The sequence below is a fragment of the Pongo abelii genome, chromosome 5 (genome assembly GCF_028885655.2).
Source record: "Pongo abelii isolate AG06213 chromosome 5, NHGRI_mPonAbe1-v2.0_pri, whole genome shotgun sequence".
NCBI classification, from domain to species: Eukaryota; Metazoa; Chordata; class Mammalia; order Primates; family Hominidae; genus Pongo; species Pongo abelii.
The window spans coordinates 31,834,589-31,854,760 of record NC_071990.2 but is presented as its reverse complement, the minus strand read 5'-3'; the positions used below and the strand labels follow the sequence as shown (position 1 = coordinate 31,854,760).

The 20,172-nt window shown below is 52.9% G+C and overlaps 2 protein-coding genes and 1 non-coding gene across 53 annotated transcripts in view; 1 reads left to right on the top strand and 2 right to left on the bottom strand.

Annotated features, from left to right (window-relative positions):
* Positions 1-1,741, top strand: part of BAG6 (BAG cochaperone 6) — a 13,742-nt gene extending 12,001 nt beyond the window's left edge. For 31 of the 50 annotated variants that reach the window (XM_054558687.2, XM_054558685.2, XM_063725183.1 and 28 more), the window contains 5 exons: positions 62-121; positions 238-381; positions 463-570; positions 1,120-1,266; positions 1,543-1,741. In XM_054558687.2, the coding sequence (XP_054414662.1) occupies positions 62-121; positions 238-381; positions 463-570; positions 1,120-1,266; positions 1,543-1,638 (555 nt within the window). In that variant the 3' untranslated portion in view covers positions 1,639-1,741. The remainder of the gene's footprint in view (positions 1-61; positions 122-237; positions 382-462; positions 571-1,119; positions 1,267-1,542) is intronic. The other 19 variants (XM_063725190.1, XM_054558689.2, XM_063725191.1 and 16 more) reach the window with 1 other exon arrangement.
* Positions 499-20,172, bottom strand: PRRC2A (proline rich coiled-coil 2A). Of its 2 annotated transcripts, none has more exons than XM_024248196.3 (31): positions 19,963-20,172; positions 17,907-18,118; positions 16,900-17,077; positions 16,451-16,550; positions 16,289-16,361; positions 15,462-15,605; positions 15,165-15,316; positions 14,905-14,984; positions 14,614-14,756; positions 13,904-13,994; positions 13,591-13,807; positions 12,559-13,021; positions 11,464-11,654; positions 10,953-11,250; positions 9,994-10,204; positions 7,803-9,656; positions 7,146-7,414; positions 6,804-6,934; positions 6,423-6,552; positions 6,229-6,314; positions 5,809-6,033; positions 5,514-5,654; positions 5,320-5,391; positions 5,036-5,203; positions 4,737-4,819; positions 4,367-4,577; positions 4,178-4,276; positions 3,841-4,053; positions 3,651-3,745; positions 3,463-3,553; positions 499-3,342 (listed from the first exon to the last, which is right to left on the bottom strand). In XM_024248196.3, exons 2-31 carry the CDS (start codon positions 18,016-18,018, stop codon positions 3,202-3,204), a joined length of 6,462 nt encoding a protein of 2,153 aa, XP_024103964.2. In that variant the 5' UTR covers positions 18,019-18,118; positions 19,963-20,172; the 3' UTR covers positions 499-3,201. The 2 variants fall into 2 exon arrangements, with proteins under 2 accessions (XP_024103964.2, XP_024103963.2); XM_024248195.3 differs by having other exon boundaries at positions 17,907-18,081; positions 19,963-20,167.
* LOC112134055 (small nucleolar RNA SNORA38) lies at positions 17,598-17,729 on the bottom strand. The gene has a single exon (XR_002915639.1). It is a non-coding gene; the product is annotated as a small nucleolar RNA SNORA38 (small nucleolar RNA).

The window sequence follows — 20,172 nt, the reverse complement described above, 5'->3', positions numbered from 1 at the left end:
CAGGGTACTTGAGAGAACTGGAGAGATCTGAGAGGAAGTATGGTGTTCTTTAATTTCACAGCCACTTCCTGAGGAGCCAATGGAAGTTCAGGGAGCAGAAAGAGCTTCCCCTGAGCCTCAGGTACTCTGGAGAGGGGGAGGTTGAGGGGCCAGATAATGTGGAGTGGAGGGTTGGGGGAGAAAGGTTTGGAGGTTAAAAATTCTGAAGCCTGGCTCTTCCCACCATCTGACACCCAGCGGGAGAATGCTTCCCCAGCCCCTGGAACAACAGCAGAAGAGGCCATGTCCCGAGGTCCACCTCCTGCTCCTGAGGGGGGCTCCCGGGATGAACAGGATGGAGCTTCAGCTGAGACAGAACCTTGGGCAGCTGCAGTCCCCCCAGTAAGTGTCAGGAAGTAATCCAGTGGGTCATGGCAGCTGAAAGTCAAGGACATTACTATTTTCTCATCTTTTCCTCCCCAGGAATGGGTCCCTATTATCCAGCAGGACATTCAGAGCCAGCGGAAGGTGAAACCACAGCCCCCTCTGAGTGATGCCTACCTCAGTGGTATGCCTGCCAAGAGACGCAAGGTTGGTTTTCCTCTTCCCTAAGCGCCTCTCTCTATCCAGGTTTCCCCATTGTGCCTGGAATCAAATTACGTAGAGATGGTGGGAGCTCTTGTTATTCAGTCTCCCCTCCCCTCATTTAATGAGGAAACTTTTCTGGGATTCAGACTTGCTCTTGGTTGTTGCATAACCATACAGGACTTGACCTTAGTCTGTTTGCTAGCAGTCCTGTATTAGTTGCTCAGCTGCCTAATCCCCATGTGCTTAGATCCCATTTTCCTTTAGGGTGGGTTTCCTCTTGTGGATTACCTAGCTCTGAATCCCAGATGGCTTGACACCTTCTGCCTCTCGTTTTGAAGAGCACGTTCAAGCACATTCACTTTGGTTTTGGCTAGTGCCAAAGAGAATTAGGAAGGCATTTCTGCTGTAAAAACCACATCCTGGACTCTATTTCCCCTCTCTCCACTAGCATGGAGACTCAGTGGAGTGGTTGACTCATGGAAAGGGTGAGCCGGATGGTGGCACTGGATCTGACGTTGATCCTCTTTTCCCTCCCAACCCCCTGTCCCCCAGACGATGCAGGGTGAGGGCCCCCAGCTGCTTCTCTCAGAGGCTGTGAGCCGGGCAGCTAAGGCAGCCGGAGCTCGGCCCCTGACGAGCCCCGAGAGCCTGAGCCGGGACCTGGAGGCACCAGAGGTTCAGGAGAGCTACAGGCAGCAGGTGCCCCCACCTTGAAGCAGAATAGGGATGGTCTAGTGGGAGGGGTTGGGCTAGGGTCCCTCTTCCCTGGATCCCTTCAGCGATGAACTGGTCAGCCTGGTGCTACCATTTGTTTTCCCGTTTGGCATCTGGGAAGGCTTGACAGTGCCACCCCGGGCTATTTGACAGTGTGCTTGGTGGGGGAAATGTTAGCTTCTGAGGGATGGCCTTGTGTGCTTGCTGGGATCATAGGGACTTGGCCAGCGTTTCCCCAACCTGCTTGTTTTTTCTCTTTAGCTCCGGTCTGATATACAAAAACGGCTGCAGGAAGACCCCAACTACAGTCCCCAGCGCTTCCCCAATGCCCAGCGGGCCTTTGCTGATGATCCTTAGCTCTTTGCTCTACGGCCCTTCCTCATCAGAGGACCGTTTCCCCCCTCTTCCTTCACAGTATTTAAGAAATAAAAGTCGGATTTTTCTGGCTGCTTTCTCTCTACATTGTCTCCATTAAGTAGTGTGTCCCGTAATATTGAGTGAACTTGTTTTTTAAATTAATACTTCCTTGGAGTACTAGAAAGCTTGCAGTATCTCCCCGTGAGCATATGGACACTGTTCTGTTCACCCAGCACGCTAAATTGTACAAGCCAGTTTTGATGTTTGTATTTTTTTTTCTGAGACAGAGTATTGCTCTGTCTCCCAGGCTGGAGTGCAGTGGCCCGATCTTGATCTTGGCTCACTACAACCTCCGCCTCCCGGGTTCAAGCGATTCTCATGCCTCAGCCTCCTGAGTAGCTGAGACCACAGGCGTCCGCCACCACTCCCGGCTAATTTTTGTATTTTTAGTAGAGACAGGGTTTCACCTATTGGCCAGGCTGGTCCTGAATTCCTGACCTTGTGATCCACCCGCCTTGGCCTCCCAAAGTGCTGGGATTACAGGCGTGAGCCACTGCGCCCGGCCTGATGTTTGTATTTTTTGTGCAAAAGCACTTTATAAATAACAAACCCATATTTTGAGTTGGGAGCATATTCCAGGTGCACGCTAGGATAGAGCTCTCAAATTACCCATCAGAAAGTTTCTGAGCAGCTACAGACCTAAGTATAGTCTTAGCATAACTAGCATGCAGCGTTACCATGTGAAATCTCACTTAGTTTGACAATGCTGGAATTGGTCTATCCAATTCAAAGAGCCCCTTAAATGTGCTCCAACATTGAGGCCTTAACAGAGATTTCCCCTTAGTTCATCATAAAGGACCGAAGTCCCATGGCTGCAAGTTCTTTGCTAGTCCCTTTGAGACGCAGGTGAAGTCCCTTCTAACCCCCCCATCCCCTGCCTTGGCTAGTTTAGTGCTCGATCAACTAAGCGTGGCGTAAGCTTAGCAAATTCCAGCTAGACCTCTTGGAACATGAGCTCACAGACATGTAACAGGCCTGCTGGAGAGTCCATGTGAAGAAGACACTGGTTGATAATCCAGTAATGTTACAGATGTCCCATCAAGGCCCCAGATATGCAAAGGAAGCCATATTGGGACCAACCCAGGTGTCAGCTGCAGACTGATAACCAGTTGACCTCGCCCACTGGCACAAAAAAGATTTATCCAGCTGAGCTCAGCTCAAATTCCCGACACAAAAATTTAAAGATCGAATACAATGGTCATGTTTTTAGTTTCAACAGCTCACTGGAGTAATGAATATTTCCCTGACTGAAACTACAGATCACTCAGCACCATGCTTTAAGACAATGCAAACAACCCATCCCCCAAATCACTGTAGAAGTTTTTTTTTAAATCCTTTTATTACTCTTTTTTAACAAACAGCCCCAGGGACAGGGGACCAGGGGAAGGGGGAGGAGGGGAAGTGAGGCCCCAGCCCCACAGCCCCTCCCCACCCACCCTTTTCCCCCTTATATATTTATAATCTATATACAAGCCCCGGGGGTAGGGGGCAAGAGGAACTCCCTCAGCGGGGTGGGGGCAACCCAGGCTCCTTGTCCCCTCGGGACCCAGGCTCCTCTGCCCGTCGGGAGGGCCCTTCTCGAGGTGGTGGCCCTGTCCGCTCCCAAGGCTTAGGTATCCAGCGCAGGGCATCTGGTGGGGAGGCCTAGGGAACAGGCATGTGTTAAAGAGTGAGTCACAGTGGGAGGTCAGGGATGGGATGGAAGGACAGGAATCAGGTGGCAACTCGAATTTAGAGTTGGGGCCACAGGGGTTTCTCCTTCACCTGCTGGTAAAGGTCAACACGCTGGGTGCGGAAGACTCCACTGTAGGTGGAAGGCGTGGCCTTGAGGCGGGAATTGAGGCCAGAGAAGGACCTAAGGGAAGAAGGGCGTCTAAGGCAAGCCTAGGATCCAGACCCTGGTTCCAAAGTAAGGAAGCACTTGGAAAGTCCACATCCCTATTCCGTTTCACCTTCCAGTTGGGGGAGTCCGTGATGACCCAGGTCCCCCAAGGTTGCTGCTCAGTTTTTGATAATCCTGGAACGGCTTTAGTTCCACTGGATGCAGCTGAGGAAAAAAAATCACGAGCTGCCTACCTTGAAATACAGAATCCCTACTCCTAAGTCTTGGCGCTCCCTAGCCCCTCAGTTCCTGTACCTTACCTCTGCTCGCCCCAAGCTAGCGGGGAAGGGCCTGGCAGGTGAAGGCAGCACCCGAGTGGCAGGAGCAGGTGGGGGTCGCACAGCCAGGCTGGCGGCCTGCAGAGCAGGGCCCACAGGTAACAGAGAAAGGGGAGGTGGGGCAGGAGGTGGTGCTGGCGGCAGGGAGCCAAAGTTCACCACAGGCAGCTGTGAGTCTACCATGGGTAGAAGCATCTGTAACAAGAAATTTGGGTGTGCATGTTGGGGGCAGGGAGGAATGTCAGAAAACCAGGGAAAATCAAAGCCAGCAACTGGACAGAGAAATCAAATGAAGGGGAAGTGTGAAGATACAATATACCTGCTGGGCAGGAGCCCCTGAAGGGAGAAAGCCACTTTGGCCACCAGGCTGCAGAGGGGTAGAATAAAAATCCGAAGGGGATGGCAGATCCTGGCGTACCTGTCGGGAAACGGGGAGAAATATATCAACCCCCACAAAATCATTCTCCCCACCCTATCCCCCAATATCTAACACCTGCCCCCCTCTTACCTGAAGCAACGATGTGTCGGGCAAAGGACTGGGGCAGAAAGCCGGAGAGTAGAGGAAGGAAGGTGGAGGATAGAGAACTCCTCCAGCCGGCAACTTCCCCAGCTCTGTAGCTTGCAGTGTGGAGAAATCCAGAAACTGGCCCTTGAGAGCTACCCCAGAGAGCAGTGCTGAGGGAGGGGCTGGGCCGGGGGGTAGGTATAGGGGCTGTGATCTGAAAATAAATTGTGGGGAGAAAAGCTGTTAGGAAGCCAGAGTCCTAGCGATGCCTTAAGTCCACTAGCTTCTGGTACCCTAGAACTGTGTCTTCCCCTTCCCTCTCCCCAAAACACATCTCCAAGTACTTCTGTGATCCACAGGCATCGAGTCTTACCTGTAAGGGTGCAGTGAGGGTGTCCCAGGACGGAAGCCTCCACTGTTTGGATGTAACTGAGAGTCCATGGCTCCCCCAGAGATCTGCAGGAGAGGAGCAGGGTTGAAACAGCTTTAGTATCTGTGGTCAAGAAAAAAGATCACCATCCCACCCATAGAAGCAAAAAGTAGGGAGGAAAAATGATGTGACAAAGTGGTATTTCACAACTCTACAACATAGAAAGGCTTGATTATAAATACATACCAGGCAGAAAAAAAATTATTTACTGAAGGGGTCATGCAATGGGAAGCAGGGCCTACCTGAGAACTGGAAGGCCCAGCACTGCCATAGAAAACCTCAGGATACAGGCGCTGGCCTGAGGAGCTGGGCTCCGGGCCACAGTGCCCAGAACCCAGGTTCTTGGATTGTGGCTCAGCAGAGGCAGCAGCACCGGGAAGCAGCTCCCAGTCTCGTGATACAGGAATGGCCTGGGAAAGAGAGGCCTTGTGGAGAGGGAAGTCTGGCATCCTGGACACCCTGGTCACTCCCAGCAATCTTCCCCGGAAATCTTGGGCCTTTCCAGCAAACTCTTACTCCCACTTACCTCAGTGACTGATGCTGTTAGCTCCTTCTCTGCTTTCAAGCTGTCTCCTACCACTAGGCATAAGTCTGAGTCCTGTGATCACAAGAAGGCAGGAGACATTGTCCCATGACAGACATGTGTCCTCTATGTCCCACCCTTTAGTCCTTCCCTTCTCTCCACCCAACTCAGGATACCCAGATCCAGCCCACACAGACCTTGTCACTAGTGCCAAACTGGACTGGGGGACCAGGTCGACGGGATGGCCGAATGGGGCCAGGCTCTGTGCCTCGGTCTGTACGCTGTGATCGTTCTGTGCCAATGGGGCCAGGGGGCAGAGGCTGCTCCCGGGGCAGCTCCTGGATTGGGCACACAGTAAAGTGCATTGGGGGAGGGAAAGGGAAATCCAAATTGGAATGCCCAGAACATACACGCAGAGAGAAAAAGCAGAAAAAAGTAGGGCCAAAGTCAGATTCCTGGAAACACTCCCCTTATCCTTTTTTGGTCTTTTACCTTTCTGTCCCCATCGTGGGGGGCAGGTGGCGGTCTCCTAGGAGGTTCAGAGCCAGGTGGACCCTCACAAGGAACAGCATTCAGGGGTGAGGGGCCTCCAGGCCTCTTGGGGGGTCCCTCTGCTGCCCCCTTGAGTCCTCCATCAGGGGAACTTCGCTGGCTGCAGGGACCTGATGACACCTGAGAATCCCCACTCAGGTCCACCCCACTGTCAGACTGACTCATCTGAGAGGAGTGGAGAAGGAGCTAGTTAAGTCAGGGTAGAAAGCACCCCAATACCTGACTGATGCACACATACAAACTGCAGAAAGGGACAGCCAAGTGAGAGAACAGCTCCAGACTCAACCCAGAGCAGGTGGGGGAGTATGGCCAGTGCTCAAAAAAGTCCCAGCTCAGACACACCCCCCAACCCTCACTCACTTCTGTGCCAGCCACATCCTCAAAAGGACTCAGGGGCTCCATCCAAGGCTCCACGGAGCTGGGCCGGTAACTCTTTCGGCTAGTGGCTGGAGAAGGGAGCACCAACCAGAAGAGAAGTGAGAGGAGATGATAGTTCAGAAGCCCCTCTCATTCTTAACCCTTCTACCATAGTCCTTTCACTCAGCTTTACTCACCAGTATGTAAACGGTTCCAGATGTGAGGGGTCAGGGCCTCTGTGCCTGTATCTCTGGACTCTGCCTGAGGGCCTGGGCCCTCAGGCTTAGAGCCCAAGAATCCAGAGCTATGAGGAGGTGGCAAAGATTCCTACAGATGAGAAGGGCCAGACGCAAAACATGAATTGGATGGGAATTGGGAATTATAGGAAACCAAGACAGAGTGGGGTGACACAGAGTGGGGTGTGGGGACATCGAGGGAGACACATGGGAGACTAATACTGAGAATTCTGGAGTAAAAACACAGTGAGAGAAACAGGAAAGAAAACAGAGAAAACATAACCCACAAGAATTTTCACAAATAAGAGTGCAGCGAAGCACAATCTCAAACCCATCCCTTACCTCCTGTAGCAGCTCTGGTTTTCTGGGAGGCCGCTCCCGACGTTTAGCGGGAAAGGGACTAACCCCGGCAGAATCCCGAGGAGTCCCACCCACCCCTCTCACCACTGGCCCCGGCTCCTCAAAGTGGGGGTCTGGGAAAGAGGAAAAGGGTCAGCATTTGCCGGGCTCTGCCACTGACCCTAACTTTTCCTCCCTACTCCACCTCCCAATTCTTCTACTCTTGCTCCCTGCAGAAACCCACTCAGCAGCAGGGCCCCTAGGCCAAGTTCTCCACCCGCTCCCTCCAGCACTTGACCTTCTCTGGGGATAGAGATATTCCCACCCATAACCCCTCCAGCTTACCAGAACCGAGGCCGCTGTTGACCCTCTGGGGCTCATATCGGGTTGGGGGCCTAGGAGAGGGGCCCTGAGGGGCTTGGGGAGGCCCAGGCTTGTGCCTTGGGTGCCCCCCTGATGCAGTTACACTCCCTTGACGGCTACTAAGCTGGGCCAGAGCCTGTTGGATGCCAGCAGGGTTGCTATGGATAACTTGGTCCAGGCGGAAGACAGCAGAACTGCTGGGAGGTGGGGGAGGCAGGGGAAGCCCCGGCGCACGCTCCTCTGGAGGACGACTGGAGAAAATAGAGCATTAGCTCCAGTATCCACTAAATCGTTACTTTTTCCCACAAGTTATGTTTCTCAACTTCTGCTTACAACCTATCCTCTTCCCTATTAAAGTCCAGGTGTTTTTGAGTCCTTCTAAGGGTTCCTATGTGTACAGATGCACAGAGTGGAAAGCAAAGAACCAGCAATAAATACACAGGTGGGTGTTCTTGACTCTATCACCCTACCAACTGCTTTCCAGTTGCCTTAGCCAGACGTGGAAATCCTACTGACATTCTAGAGCCCATGGCCCCTCAGGCCACAATCTCCACTCCACCCAAACTTATCTTTCCCTCAGGCTTTTTCCCCCTCCTCCAATTTTTAAACCACAATAAATTTAAGTTTGTCCCTACCCACCTTCGGTTCTTGGGAGAGGGCCAGCTCCTCTTGTCGCCTCGTCCTGGCCCCATCCTTCCTCCAGGACCCCCACTGCCTCCTCCACTGCTGCTGCCACTGCTGCCAGCCTTGCCCCCTGGGCCAGGGCGCCGATTCTGCCGTTCCATGCCTGGCCGCTGACTTGAGAAGCTCCGTTTACTCAAATCCTTGGCTCTCTGGCTCAGATCTCCGCGGGACATGGCTGAAATACCTGGTACGGCTCCACCTCCACCTCCCCCAGGAGTTCCCACAGCCTTGGGTGTCAGCAGTGCTGGTGGGGGTGCCTCTTTGTCCCCTCGGCGCTCACTGGCGAAGTCACTGCTCTCTGATGCAGTCTCCCATTCCTCATTGGCTTGGTCTGAGTTCTGGTTTGACAGATCAGGAGATTTGGCAGCTGCCCGGCGAGGTGCTGAGGCCACTGTGACTGTTGTGAGGGCCTCCTCGGGTCCAGGAGTGGAGGCTGGAAGGGTTAGGGAGGGCTTGCCCTCAGATCCCCTTGCGGCATTCTCTCGTTCCTGTTTCAGCCTCCGGAAACGAGGCGGTTTATCCTGCTGCTGAGCCCTCCCATGTCGCCTCCTTCGGGGTCGCTCCCCATCTTCCATGCCCACATTGCTACCTCCACTGCTGCCTCCGCGCGCCACGGGGGACAGAGGCCCTGGGATCAACTTCTCTTTCAAAGGCTCCTTACTTGGTGGCAAAGGGCCTGTGGGAGGTTTCTTGGGAGCCAGAGACTTGGCTGGAGGGCTCCAGCCTGGGCAAACTTGAGGAGGGGGCCTCCCTCCTCCTCGGCCCCGGCGAGATGGCACCCCTCTGGGAGTGAAGACTCGCCCACCCCGGGCAGTGAAGCGGGCTGGGGCTGGTGAAGGTGGGGCTCCTGGTGGTGGGGGAGCGAGAGGGACCTGAGTGAGTGTTCCCTCCTTGGGCGGGGGAGCCTCTTTGTCTGAGGGAGCCAGATCACTCTCATGGGTCTCGCTGCCTGTTTCTGAGCCCCGCTGCCGGCGCCGCTTGGGGATTTCCTCATACTCTGAACCCTCGCTCCGTGTCTCGCTGGCAGTGCGGCCTCGGGGAGCAGGAGGGTGGTTTGGTCCCCCTGTCCCACCTCCACGCCCATCATCTCCTCGAAACTCTCGGTAACTGCGGAATTCCCGGCTTCGGGCTCCCCGCCCTCGTCCCCCATAGGTCCCCCGAAAACCCCTCCCTCTGGCAAAATACTCGCCTCGGCCCCGACCCCGGCAAGAGGTAGGACCCACTCTTTCATAGGAATAGTCCCTCCGAAGCCTTGGGGCAGGGGAAAGATTCCCATTGGGTGGGGTCTCCTTGGGGGCCCCTAGCTTCCCCTTGGTTATCTTGAGTGGGTCTGGCTTTGGGGCTTTGGGGGTTTCATCCCCCTGTTCGAGGGGCTTGGGAGGCAGCTCTTCGACTTTTGTAGGTGGTGGAGGTTTCTTTATAGGCCCAGCCCGGCGGGGTGGGGCCCCTGGCTCCTCTGGAGGGATTCCACGACGACTGCTGCCTGGACGAGGGCCCCAGCGGGTCTCCGTGCGACTCTCTCTGCGTGGTGGTGGGGGGCCCTGGCCTCCACTTCCGACTCCACGGGCAGGCTTTCGGCCTGCTTCTGGCCCTGTCAGCTGTGCAGTCTCCTCCTTAGGGGGCTCCTTCTTGGGTGGTGGAGTTTGTATCTTGGCCACTTCATCACTGCCTGGGGGCCAGGGGAGTGGATGGGGCCCTGGTTCCTCCAGAGGAAAGCGAGAGATTGGGGGCCCAGGGGCTCCATTCTCAGGAAAGCCTGGATAACTGGCAAGATAGGGTGGTGGGGGAGGTACTGGAGGAGTCTCGCTCCTGAAGAGACAGACAGAAAGAATGGAAATAAGCATCTCGGGAAAACCAGAACTAGGTGGGAAAAGAACACTTTATTATGATCTAGACTCTCTTTTACTATTTTTCTGTTTGTTTTGGCAGAGATGGCATCCAGTTGCCCAGGCTGGTCTCGAACTGCTGGGCTCAAGCAATCTTCTTGCCTCAGCCTCCCAAAATGCTGGGATTACCGGCATGAGCCACTGCATCCAGCCTCTCCTTTCCTGTTCATCCCTATCCCTACCACTCACCCAAAGTCCCTTTCTCCCAGGCCTAGATCCTTTCACTATGAACTCACCCATTTCTCATGAACAAGACTCACCTCATCCCCTTGTCATCCTCATCCGCAGCCTGGCGCAGTGGTGAGGTAAGTGGGCGGGGGTCAGCGGGTGTGGCGGTGAAGACATCTCCTACCCAGGCCAACTTTGGATCCACTGGTGGAGTGCCCCGTTCCCGTAACATAGCAGGTGCATGACGGTCAAATGGCTCTGAGCTTGAGCCCCCACTGTCTGAACGCTCTCGGGGAACTAGGCCTGAAGAAACCAAAGAAAAAGAAAAATAATGCTATTCATGTCAAAAGCCCTCCAGCCCAAAAAGCATCTCCCCACCCCGTCAAGTCAGCTCTTCCATCTCTTATTCCCAGTAGGTCCGGGCCTTGCCTGCTCTTACATAACAAGGTTATCCACTCAGATTCCTTACAAGAGAATCAACCCACCCCAAATAATCCTGGCAAATGAAGGACCACTACTTCTTTCTTTCATTCATTCATTCATTCATTTTTGAGATGCAGTTTTGCTATTCATTCATTTTTGAGATGGAGTTTCGCTCATTGCCTAAGCTGGAGTGTGATGGCACAATCTCGGCTCACTGCAGCCTCCACCTCCTGGGTTCAAGCAATTCTCCTACTTCAGTCTCCCGAGTAGCTGGGACTACAGGCGAGCGCCACCACACCGGCTAATTTTTTATATTTTTAGTAGAAACGGGGTTTCACCACGTTAGCCACGGTGGTCTTGAACTCCTGAACTCAGGTGATCTGCCCGCCTCGGCCTCCCTAAGTGCTGGGATTACAGGCGTGAGCCACAATGCCTGGCCAACCACTGCTTATTTCTTAACTAAGCCCATTTTTGCAACAGAGCTATCTCAGCAGTGCTAAGCATATGCCCTTCCCTCATCACTATGATGGGCAAAACCTATCATATCAGGGTCACAGTAAGACCCTAATATCCAATTCCTAAGACTGAGGGGGCTTTCCTGTTTCTCACTCCTCCCATGCCCCCTTACCAGAGGGATGCACGCCAGGAGGGTAGAAGTCTAGAGGGGGACGACCCTGGAGGAGCCGGGGGTCCACATAAGGAGGAATCATCATCCATCGGGGATCAAAGTTCATTGGGGGCATGGGTGGGGGCCGGCCCAGAGCACCTGGGTACAGGGCCTTGGGGGGTGGGGGTGGAGCCTGTGGAGCTGGCACAGCCCCCAGGGTCACAGGCTGTGGTGGTGATGGGGGCACTGGGGTAGGAGGGGCAGAGCCCTGTTGATGCTGCTGCCACTGGTGCTGCTGCTGCTGCTTCAGGAGCTGCTCCTAGAAAAGGGGGAAAGACAAGCTGAGAGAGGCTCAAAGCACACATGGACAAAGGAATCAGCAAAGAAAAAACTTGGACTAGGGGAAATTGGGGTGACAATGGAGACAACTGGACAAAGAAGCAAAGGGACCCAGAAGGTAACTTATGAAGAGAATTAGGTACTGAAGCCAGGAAGAAAAGCAGCCCTTAGAGGGTAAACAACTTGATTTTACCTGCTGCTGCCGCTGGAAACGAGGAGGCAACGACTTCTGATATTTAGGGTAGCCCAAGCCCTGACTAGGGGGCTGGCGGGTGGGACCAATCCCATCACCCTTGGGTTCCACCTTTGGAGCTGGGGGTGTGGTGGGAGGAGGAACCTCTTCTGGTGGTTCAGGACCCTCTTTTGAGGGCAGTTGTGGTTCCACTGCATTGAAAAAAACACAAGAGTGATCTAGTCCAACAACAGACACTCCATGAACACCCCAGGAATATCAGGTCTCATCTCTAGCTCCCTTAAGACTAAGATATTCTATTCAACATCTATTCTATTGAAGCCCCTCCCATTTAAGACCCATTAAAGCACTTCATGGCCTCTCATGAGCCTATGGTGGTGGCATTAACTTTCTATGAAACCATTAGAGTAACAGTACTTTCTTCAGTCTTGGCCTACAGGAAACAGTTTTCATTTTTATTTATGTATTTCTTGTGAGACATGATTTTTTTTTGAGACAGAGTCTTGCTCTGTCACCCAGGCTGGAGTGCAATGGCATGGTCTTGGCTCACAGCAATCTCTAACTCCCGGGTTCAAGCTACTCTACCACCTCAGCCTCCCAAGCAGCTGGGACTACAAGTGCACGCCACCACACTTGGCTAATTTTTGTATTTTTAGTAGAGACGGGTTTCACTATGTTGGCCAGGCTGATCTTGAACTCCTGACCTCGTGATCTGCCCGCCTCGGTCTCCCAAAGTGCTGGGATCACAGGTGTGAGCCACCGCGCCTGGCCGACAGGGTCTTGCTTTGTTGCCCAGGCTGGTCTCAAACTCCCTAGGCTCAAGCGATCCTCCACCCCAAGCCTCCCTAAGTGTTGGGATTACAGGCGTGAGCTACAGTACTCTGCCAAGAAATGGTATTAGACTACAACCTAAGATTTCAGAAACAAAACCTTCCCTCCTTCAGATATACAAATGATAGAACACTATCACTGATAGTCCAATAAACCAAGACAACTGCCTTCTACTTCATTTATCCCCAGCCTTACCACCCTGCACCTTTAAGCACCTTGAAGCAGTGATCTGACATCTGGTAGTACCTATCCCCATCTCCATACCTGGGCTGGCTTCGAAGCTGCCACTGCTGGTGCTACTGGTACTGCCACCACCACTCACCAGAGTGGGAGCCGCAGCCACACCTGCAGTGGGAGTAGATTGGGCAGGAGGGGCCTGTGCTGGCTCTTCAGGTTCTTTCTCTGGTGTTGGGGCTGATGCTGGAGGTGGAGCTGGAGGTGCAGGGAGTTCTTTAGGGACTGCAGGTGGTGGAGCTGGGGTAGAAGGGGCAGCAGGCTCTGCTTTGAGCCGCTTGTCAGGTGCCCCAAACTTTTCATCGAGTCGCTTGAGCTTCTCAGCACAGGCTGCCCGGCGCTCTTCTTGCATGCGCCGCTCCTCCTCTTCTCGCCGTCGCCGGGCCCGCTCCACTGCCAGGGAAATCTCAGATGACGACTGCTTTCGTCGCTGCCGCCATGCCTCATCCTCATCTTCAGGTGCTGGGGGCTTACAGGGAGGACCCCCACGATCCTGTCAATTGGCAAGACCCAGCAGAGCCAGGGAAATCAGTTACTATGCTTTCTACCATCTCTTTCACAGACAAATCAACTGTCGCTACTTGCAGGATGCAAGGACCCAGGCTTTGGGGTTGATCTCTCTGAGTGGTGACAAACTCATTATCCTGGTGTTGTTTGAGACCACGTCTTGCTATGTTGCCCAGGCTGGTCTTGAACTTCTGGGCTCAAGTGATCCTTCTACTTCAGCCTGCTGAGTAGCTTGGACTACAGATGCATACTACTAGATCCAGCTATCTAGCCACCCTAGTCTTTTTATTTTTCTATTCCCTCTCTCCTTCAGAAACCCAAACACCCAGGGTTCCTTATTCTTCTTTCCTCATTAGCATCCCAGTTTCTCACTTCTTACCCAGACTCCCCTATTACCAAAGATATTTAAAAGCTTCCCAGGATGTTCTGCAGCCTGGCACTTCACACAGCCCATTTTTAGCACCCCTTTCCTCTATATCGCAAACCGCTTCAATTACTCAGCTGACACCAATTTCCCACAGCTGACCCTCTCAATCCCTTATTGTAGACACTCACTGGGTAGTCCCCAGGGGGGCCCCAGTTCCCGGCGGGGCCCCGGTGAGGTGGGGGTAGCGGAGGCTTTGGGGCAGGAGGTCCCGGCTCTGTCTCTGGAGGCCGAGAGGTTTCTGCCCAGGCCGTCTTAGGAGCAGGCGGTTCGCTGGTGGGGGAGTTGCCCTTTTTGCCATCTGCTTCAGGGGGCCGTTCCTCACCAGAAGCTGATTGGGAATCCTTGCTGTGAGCAGATCAACAGTGAAATTAAAATCAGCTGCAATATTACCAAAATACAAACCAAGACCCCTCCTCCTCTCCCCTGGTGGCCCTAACTCACTGGCCCTCCGCTCCCTCCTCATCAGAGTCTCGCCCATCTTCCTCATCGCTGAACTTGAGCTTTTCAGTGTAGTCAACCTCTTCATGGGCCCCTGAGGGGAAATATGAGTATTAGTAACCCAAGCATTCTGCCCTCCAATCTTGGGAGGTAGTCTGGAACTATGTAACAAGATGGACTACCAATGCCAACATCCTTCCCTCCAAAGTCTAGATCCACCAATGAAGTCTTGTCATTCTTACTCCTCTCACCACTTTGCAAGGACTTGGTATTCCCCATCCATCCTCCCCTACCCTTCTTTTTTTTTTTTTTTTTTTTCCTTTTAAGAGATACTCTCACTCTGTTGCCCAGGCTGGAGTTCAGTGGCACGATCATAGCTCACTGTGACCTCCAACTCCTGGGCTCAACTGATCCTCCCACCACAACCTCCAGAGTAGCTGGGACCACAGATGCACAGTCCACACCCAACTAAAAAATTTTTTTTTTTGTAAAGGTGGAGGTCTTGCTGTGTTGCCCAGGCTGGTCTTGAACTCCTGGCTTCAAGCGATCCTCTCACCTAACACTCCCAAAGCACTGGGATTACAGATGTGAGCCCCCGGACCTGGTCTTCCTACACTTCAATGTCTGCCTTTCACCCACATAACCCTGTATTTTTTTTTTCATTAGGTTTTGCCTTTCAAGATCCAAATTCTTGACCCTTAATATCCACTTACCTGCCCAACCATCATCATTCTCCTGATCCAACTGATCAAACTCTTTGAGATTATCCTCTTTGAGAATAGAGGGACGACCCACAGGCTCTACTAAGCGCATTGGTGGCCCTGAGCCTCGGGGGCCCGCCACACGGGGAAAACGGCTGTATACAGAAAAGAAAATGAAAGATGGCATGTTGTATAACCACATGCGAGACTGATCCTAGACTGAGCCTCCTGGCTAGAAAACCATCTCCTCCCCCAATAAGCTTCCCCTGCCCCCAGCCACAAACCCAGACCTGGATTGCTCACCTGGGCCCATCAGGAGTGGGGTATCGGTAAGGCCCCTGGGGTCCATAGGGCGGAGGGAACGGGAGATATGGGGGATACATCTGTAAAAGGGTCCAACAGTAGCTGCTCAGAGGGACAGTCATACACCCTTCTAGCTCCTTAAGCCTGTTATCAATCATCTTCCCACCCTCCCTTCTATCTCATAGGCCAAAGAGTAAGTCCTGATTCCTAGCTCTCCAGCTTCCAGTGTAATCGTTCCAAGACAAAACACCAAGACTCACGAAGGGCGGCATCATTCCGCGGTAGGGAGGGAAATGGGGTGGGCCTGAAGGCTGCAGCCCACCCCGGGGATCATGACCATGATGAAGTTTGGAGTCCGGGCCCTCCAGCTCATCAGGGCCACGCCCACCTCCGTCCCTCCAAGTTGTAGAATCTGTATTTTGGAAAAGGTAGAGAGAGGTATCAATGATTGGAGGGCAAGTGAACACAGATGAAAGTGATGGGGAGGAAAGTGAATAAGCCAGCATCTAGCTCTGAGATGCAAGAAGTAATGTCTTGGCCAAAAGGCGGCCACTCACTTTGGGGGCGGAGGCTTGGTCCGGGCCCAGACGACTGTTCGGCAGACTCCCTTTCCTTGGCAGCCTTGTCCTGGTCGCCAGCCGCCTGCAGGGTCGGAAATTCCTCTCGAGAGAATCGCGACAGTAGGCTTGATGCCCTTCCACCTATTAGGATGGGGATGCAGAACAGGAGACAGAAGTACATTTCCTAAGGACATGCCATAAAAGTGGAAGGCTCTGGCTGCGCGCGGTGGCTCACGCCTGTAATCCCAACACTCTGGGAGGCTAAGGCGGGTGGATCACCAGGACAAGAGATGAGACCATCCTGGCCAACACGTGAAACTCCATCTCTACTAAAAATACAAAAAAAATTAGCTGGGTGCGTTGGCGCGTGCCTGTAGTCCCACCAGCTACTCTGGAGGCTGAGGCAGGAAAATCGCTTGAACCCAGGAGGTGGAGGCTGCAGTGAGCCGAGATTGCGCCACTGCAGTCCAGCCTGGGTGACAGGATGAGACTCCGTCTCAAAAAAAAAAAAAAAAAAAAAAAAAAAAAAAAAAAAAAAAAAAAGTGGAAGGCTCTGACAGGTACCAGACCATCAGGTTTCCCGCCTTCAAACTCACCTCCCTACAGAATAACTGCTTATTCCCCAAAAAGGTCAGTTCTGGCACCACTACACTCCATCATATAAGACTGAGACTTAAACTTGCTCGTGTGCCTCCATAAAACTGAATATAGGTGGTCCTTGATTTAGCCAAAGAGGACCAAGGTCACTTGGCTGAAAATACAGTGCAGGGTTCATGCATCCCATGGTGCCCAGACACAGCTTCTCAATTAAGTGCTGCACTCACCATCTCCATGTGCTCCATGGGTGACGCTGGCTTGTGCCCAGGACTTTACCCCGCTTGGAACCAAAGGAGTGTTCTGGGGAAGTGTTCAGAGAGATGATAAATGATGTGGGTGGGGCAGCTATGAACCATTCTTCCTCCCCACCCCTCCAGTTCTCCAGGTACCTCGGGGGCTGCTGGGGGTCGTTTCGGCTGGTTGGAGGCAGGCGTCTGTGAAGCCGGCAGTGGCTGCGATTCCGGCGGCTGAGCGGTTGAGGCATCGGAACTGAGGGGATAGAATGGGAAGGTTATTCAGGCCTGAGATGCCTCCCTGACTTCTCCAACTGGTGGAGACTCAGGACTGAAATCACGCCCATTGCTGCCATTTACAAATGTAAGGACAAAATAATTTTGTCATCCTTTGTAGGCTATTGTCTGTTTCTTCATGCTTTCTCTCCAAGACAAAAAGCTAAAGTTTAATACTATTCCTTAGTCATTTAACAAGGAACCTGCAATAAGAAAGAAAGGGACCTCTTCGTCTGGCTCATACGTGGCTGGGCTAAACCAAGCCCCAACGCTCCCTGAAGTTCAAGTTAAAATACCCATCACTCTAGGTCCCCCAAGCCTCTGTCTACCTCTTGGGGTCGGACTGCTCCTGTTTGCTTGCCCATCCTGTTCCGTCTTTCGGCACTAGTGAGACATTGGGGTCATTGCCTTTGTTCTCGGCTTTCAGGCTTGGAAGGTTGGCTGGAGGTGGCATACGCCGGGCAATGGCAACTTTCCCGAGACTCTGCAGGCCATGGCGAGGGGCAACTGGAGAAAAAGACGGAGAGAGGGTCGAAAATGCCTCATATGGGAGATCTGATGGCCTCCTATCCTGGGCCACATTTATACATGTTGAATATTTTATTACCTACTTTCTCCAAACTTCTCTTAGAAGAGATTCCTTCCCCTGCCCGTAATAATCTCTGAAATCGTGCTGACTGTGGTGGCTCACACCTGTAATCCCAGCACTTTGGGAGGCCGAGGCAGGCGGATCACCTGAGGTCGGGAGTTCAAGACCAGCTTGACCAAAATGGAGAAACCCTGTCTCTACTAAAAATACAAAATTAGCCGGGTGTGGTGGCGCATGCCTGTAATCCCAGCTACTCGGGAGGCTGAGGAAGGATAATCGCTTAAACCCAGGAGGTGGAGGTTGTGGTAAGTCAAGATCACACCATTGCACTCCAGCCTGGGCAACAGGAGTGAAACTTGGTCTCAAAAAAAAAAAAAAAAAAAAAAAAGTCTATGAAATCCCTATCAAGAAGGCTGAGATATGTAACATTCAATACTTTTATGCGAGATTGGTTAATCATGAGCCTGCCAGAAGCAAGCTGGCCTCAAAGTTTCCCAAATCCACATTTCTTTGCCTCCAATTCTTACTTGTCCAAAGACAGGGAACCACAGACACGCCTTTGTAGGAGGGTAACTGGTGTTCACTCAGAGCCCACACCCCCTTTAAAGGACCCAGTGTAAAGTTGGGAAATCTCCTCTAGTCTTTTGGTATTTCTACTACAGCCACTTCCCTTTAAAGAGCTCTAAAACATATGCCCCATGCATGCCTAGCTTTCAACCATCAGAAGCATCTTTGCAGGACCCTCACCAGCGGGTTTCTGGATCTCTAAGGACTTGCCCTTATACGTATCAAACAGGTTGAGCGAGGAATACTTCTTTCCATCCTTTCCCTTGGCAGTCGGCCCCGAGCGATCGGACATTGCGCTGGAAGCTCATTGAGTATGTTGGGTCCTGCAGGCACCTCCCCCAAAACGTGCCGGAGCCTGTGGGCCAGACAGCAAGTGTCTCAGTCTCTGTCCCCTGTACAGACCACAACAGAAGCTTAAAAACTCCATTGCATTATCATTAGGGACTCAGATATGAGGCCCTCTGGTGTCTTTTCCTCCAGTCTATGTAAACTGCCCACTCTTCTTAAGCAACCATGATCTACTTAGCTCCCTCATAGCTCAAATGCCATGTTCCCTCCTTTCCCCCAGACACCTTTGTCAAGGAAATCTAAGTAAAAATCCAGCATCCTTCTAGTATAAACACTCTGCCCTTTGTGCCTGTCTACAAAGGGTAGTAGCCTTTGCATTCCCTACAAGTAATAATCTCTTCTCTCTCCACCAAAATCGTTTAAGAGACTTACAACAGGACAAATTCAAGCAAGAGAAAACTAAAAAAGAAGCATACAATTCCATCAGAGAAGAAGAAACAACGCTTTAGATTCTCTATTTATTGGACACCAGCTCCCTAATCATGCCCCCAGGGCCCTGTACCCCAGGCTCCCAGCCCAGCAGCCTCCTGTCCATCTGGGAAGGTTTGCAGGAAGGTATGCTGGGAGTTTAAAGATTTTATGAGCTTGCTCAGCCGGAATGGGGGTTGGTACCAGAGAAATCCTCATAGAACAACTGGGGCTCTACATACTCCCAGGCTATAGGAACCCCAAGTATCTGAAATATCCCATCTTTTCCTAAACTTGCTCCTGTATTGGCTCTTGGAAAAAATCGCCTCCAGATGAAATACTGTTTTACCATATGAAGAACTGAGAAAAAGCATTATGGAGCCACCTTAGCACCCTGTAACCACGGGCCAGAAAACAGAGGGCCAAGGCCAGAGCCATCTTCGTTTTCCTATCCTCATTAAAAATGTCCATCACCAGTATTTCTTTACTCGATACCTCCAGCTCCCTAACCAAGCCGGACGACAGGTCTCTCAGTCCATTCCAGAGTGACCAAGCATTCGTTTAAGGACGGGAACAGTGTAAAGAGATGAGAAACAGTGGGGAAGAAAGCAGGTAAATCCAGACAGGCCCAGAATAAAAGCTAAAATTGGGGAGAAAGAACTTTATGACAAGATAGAGATGAGATGGATGTTGCTTCGTAGGTGTTTAAGGAGGCCAATCTGTGAAGATAAATATATGAAGGGAAAAGGAATAAAAGAGTCATGTAGCGAACAGACCAAAACTAACAGAAAAGAATGAATACGAAAGCAGGTGGAAAATATATGGAAACAGGAATGGCAAGAAAAAGGATGTAGACAACGAAGCAAGCGGGCAGAGGCCCAAGAAGAAAAACGGGGTTGGGGGAGAAAGGAGACGAGGAATAGGAAAAATGAAAAAGCAGACATAGGGCGACTGAACAACATAGAAAGCAAAGATGCTGGATAAAAGCAGGATTCTAGAGTGGGAGTGGCTCGACAAGAAGAGGGGCGTCCAGAGGGGGGAACACAGCGCTGGATGACAGGAGGGGGTCCAATATGGAGGAAAAGCGCCCTTCCGAGAGAAACGTCGGGCGCGGCCCACCCCAGGGCGGCAGCCAGGGAGGGGGCCCACAAATGGGGGTGAGAAGCCAGGAGCGCAGCGGAGGGTAGGGAGTTACGGGCCCAGGCGCAGGGGTCACCCCCTGAAGCCAAGACGGTGGCTGGTTAGGGGCAGACTATGGATCCTGAATGAACTGCCGGAGGTGCGGGTCCCGGAGTAGAGGTACCGGAGGGGGAGGGGCAGGCAGGCCCGGCAGCAGGAGGACAAAATGGCGGCGGCTAATGGCAGCTTCTCCTCCCCCCGACCCGCCACCGCCGCCACCGCCTCCGCCGCCTCCGCCGCCGCCGCCACCACCTCTCCCGCGCCGGAAAAGGGCGTCAGCGCACGGTTCACCCAGACTCACCTGGCCGGGTGCGCGGGGATCCGGGACCCGGGCCTAGGGGCTCCCCGGAACGGGATGGCAGTGGGGCGGGGGAGGATGGCGGCGGATGGCGCCGGGTTCGGCTCCTCCCGTCTCCCTCGCTCACTCCACGGCCGAGCTCCGACTAACGGCCCATCCGGGCAACCGCCGCCCCCGGGAGCACCCCCCCCACCTCCCACCTCCCTCCGCGCC

What these genes read in the sequence shown, in the direction of transcription:
- PRRC2A (XM_024248196.3), bottom strand. Translation starts at nt 18,018, where the DNA reads ATGTCCGATCGCTCGGGGCCGACTGCCAAGGGAAAGGATGGAAAGAAG. An exon ending in CCCACTCCTGATGGGCCCAG is followed by an intron (nt 14,757 to 14,904) that starts GTGAGCAATCCA and finishes TTCTGTATACAG; the next exon opens with CCGTTTTCCCCGTGTGGCGG. An exon ending in GAGGAGGGAGCGGAGGGCCA is followed by an intron (nt 13,808 to 13,903) that starts GTGAGTTAGGGC and finishes ATCTGCTCACAG; the next exon opens with CAAGGATTCCCAATCAGCTT.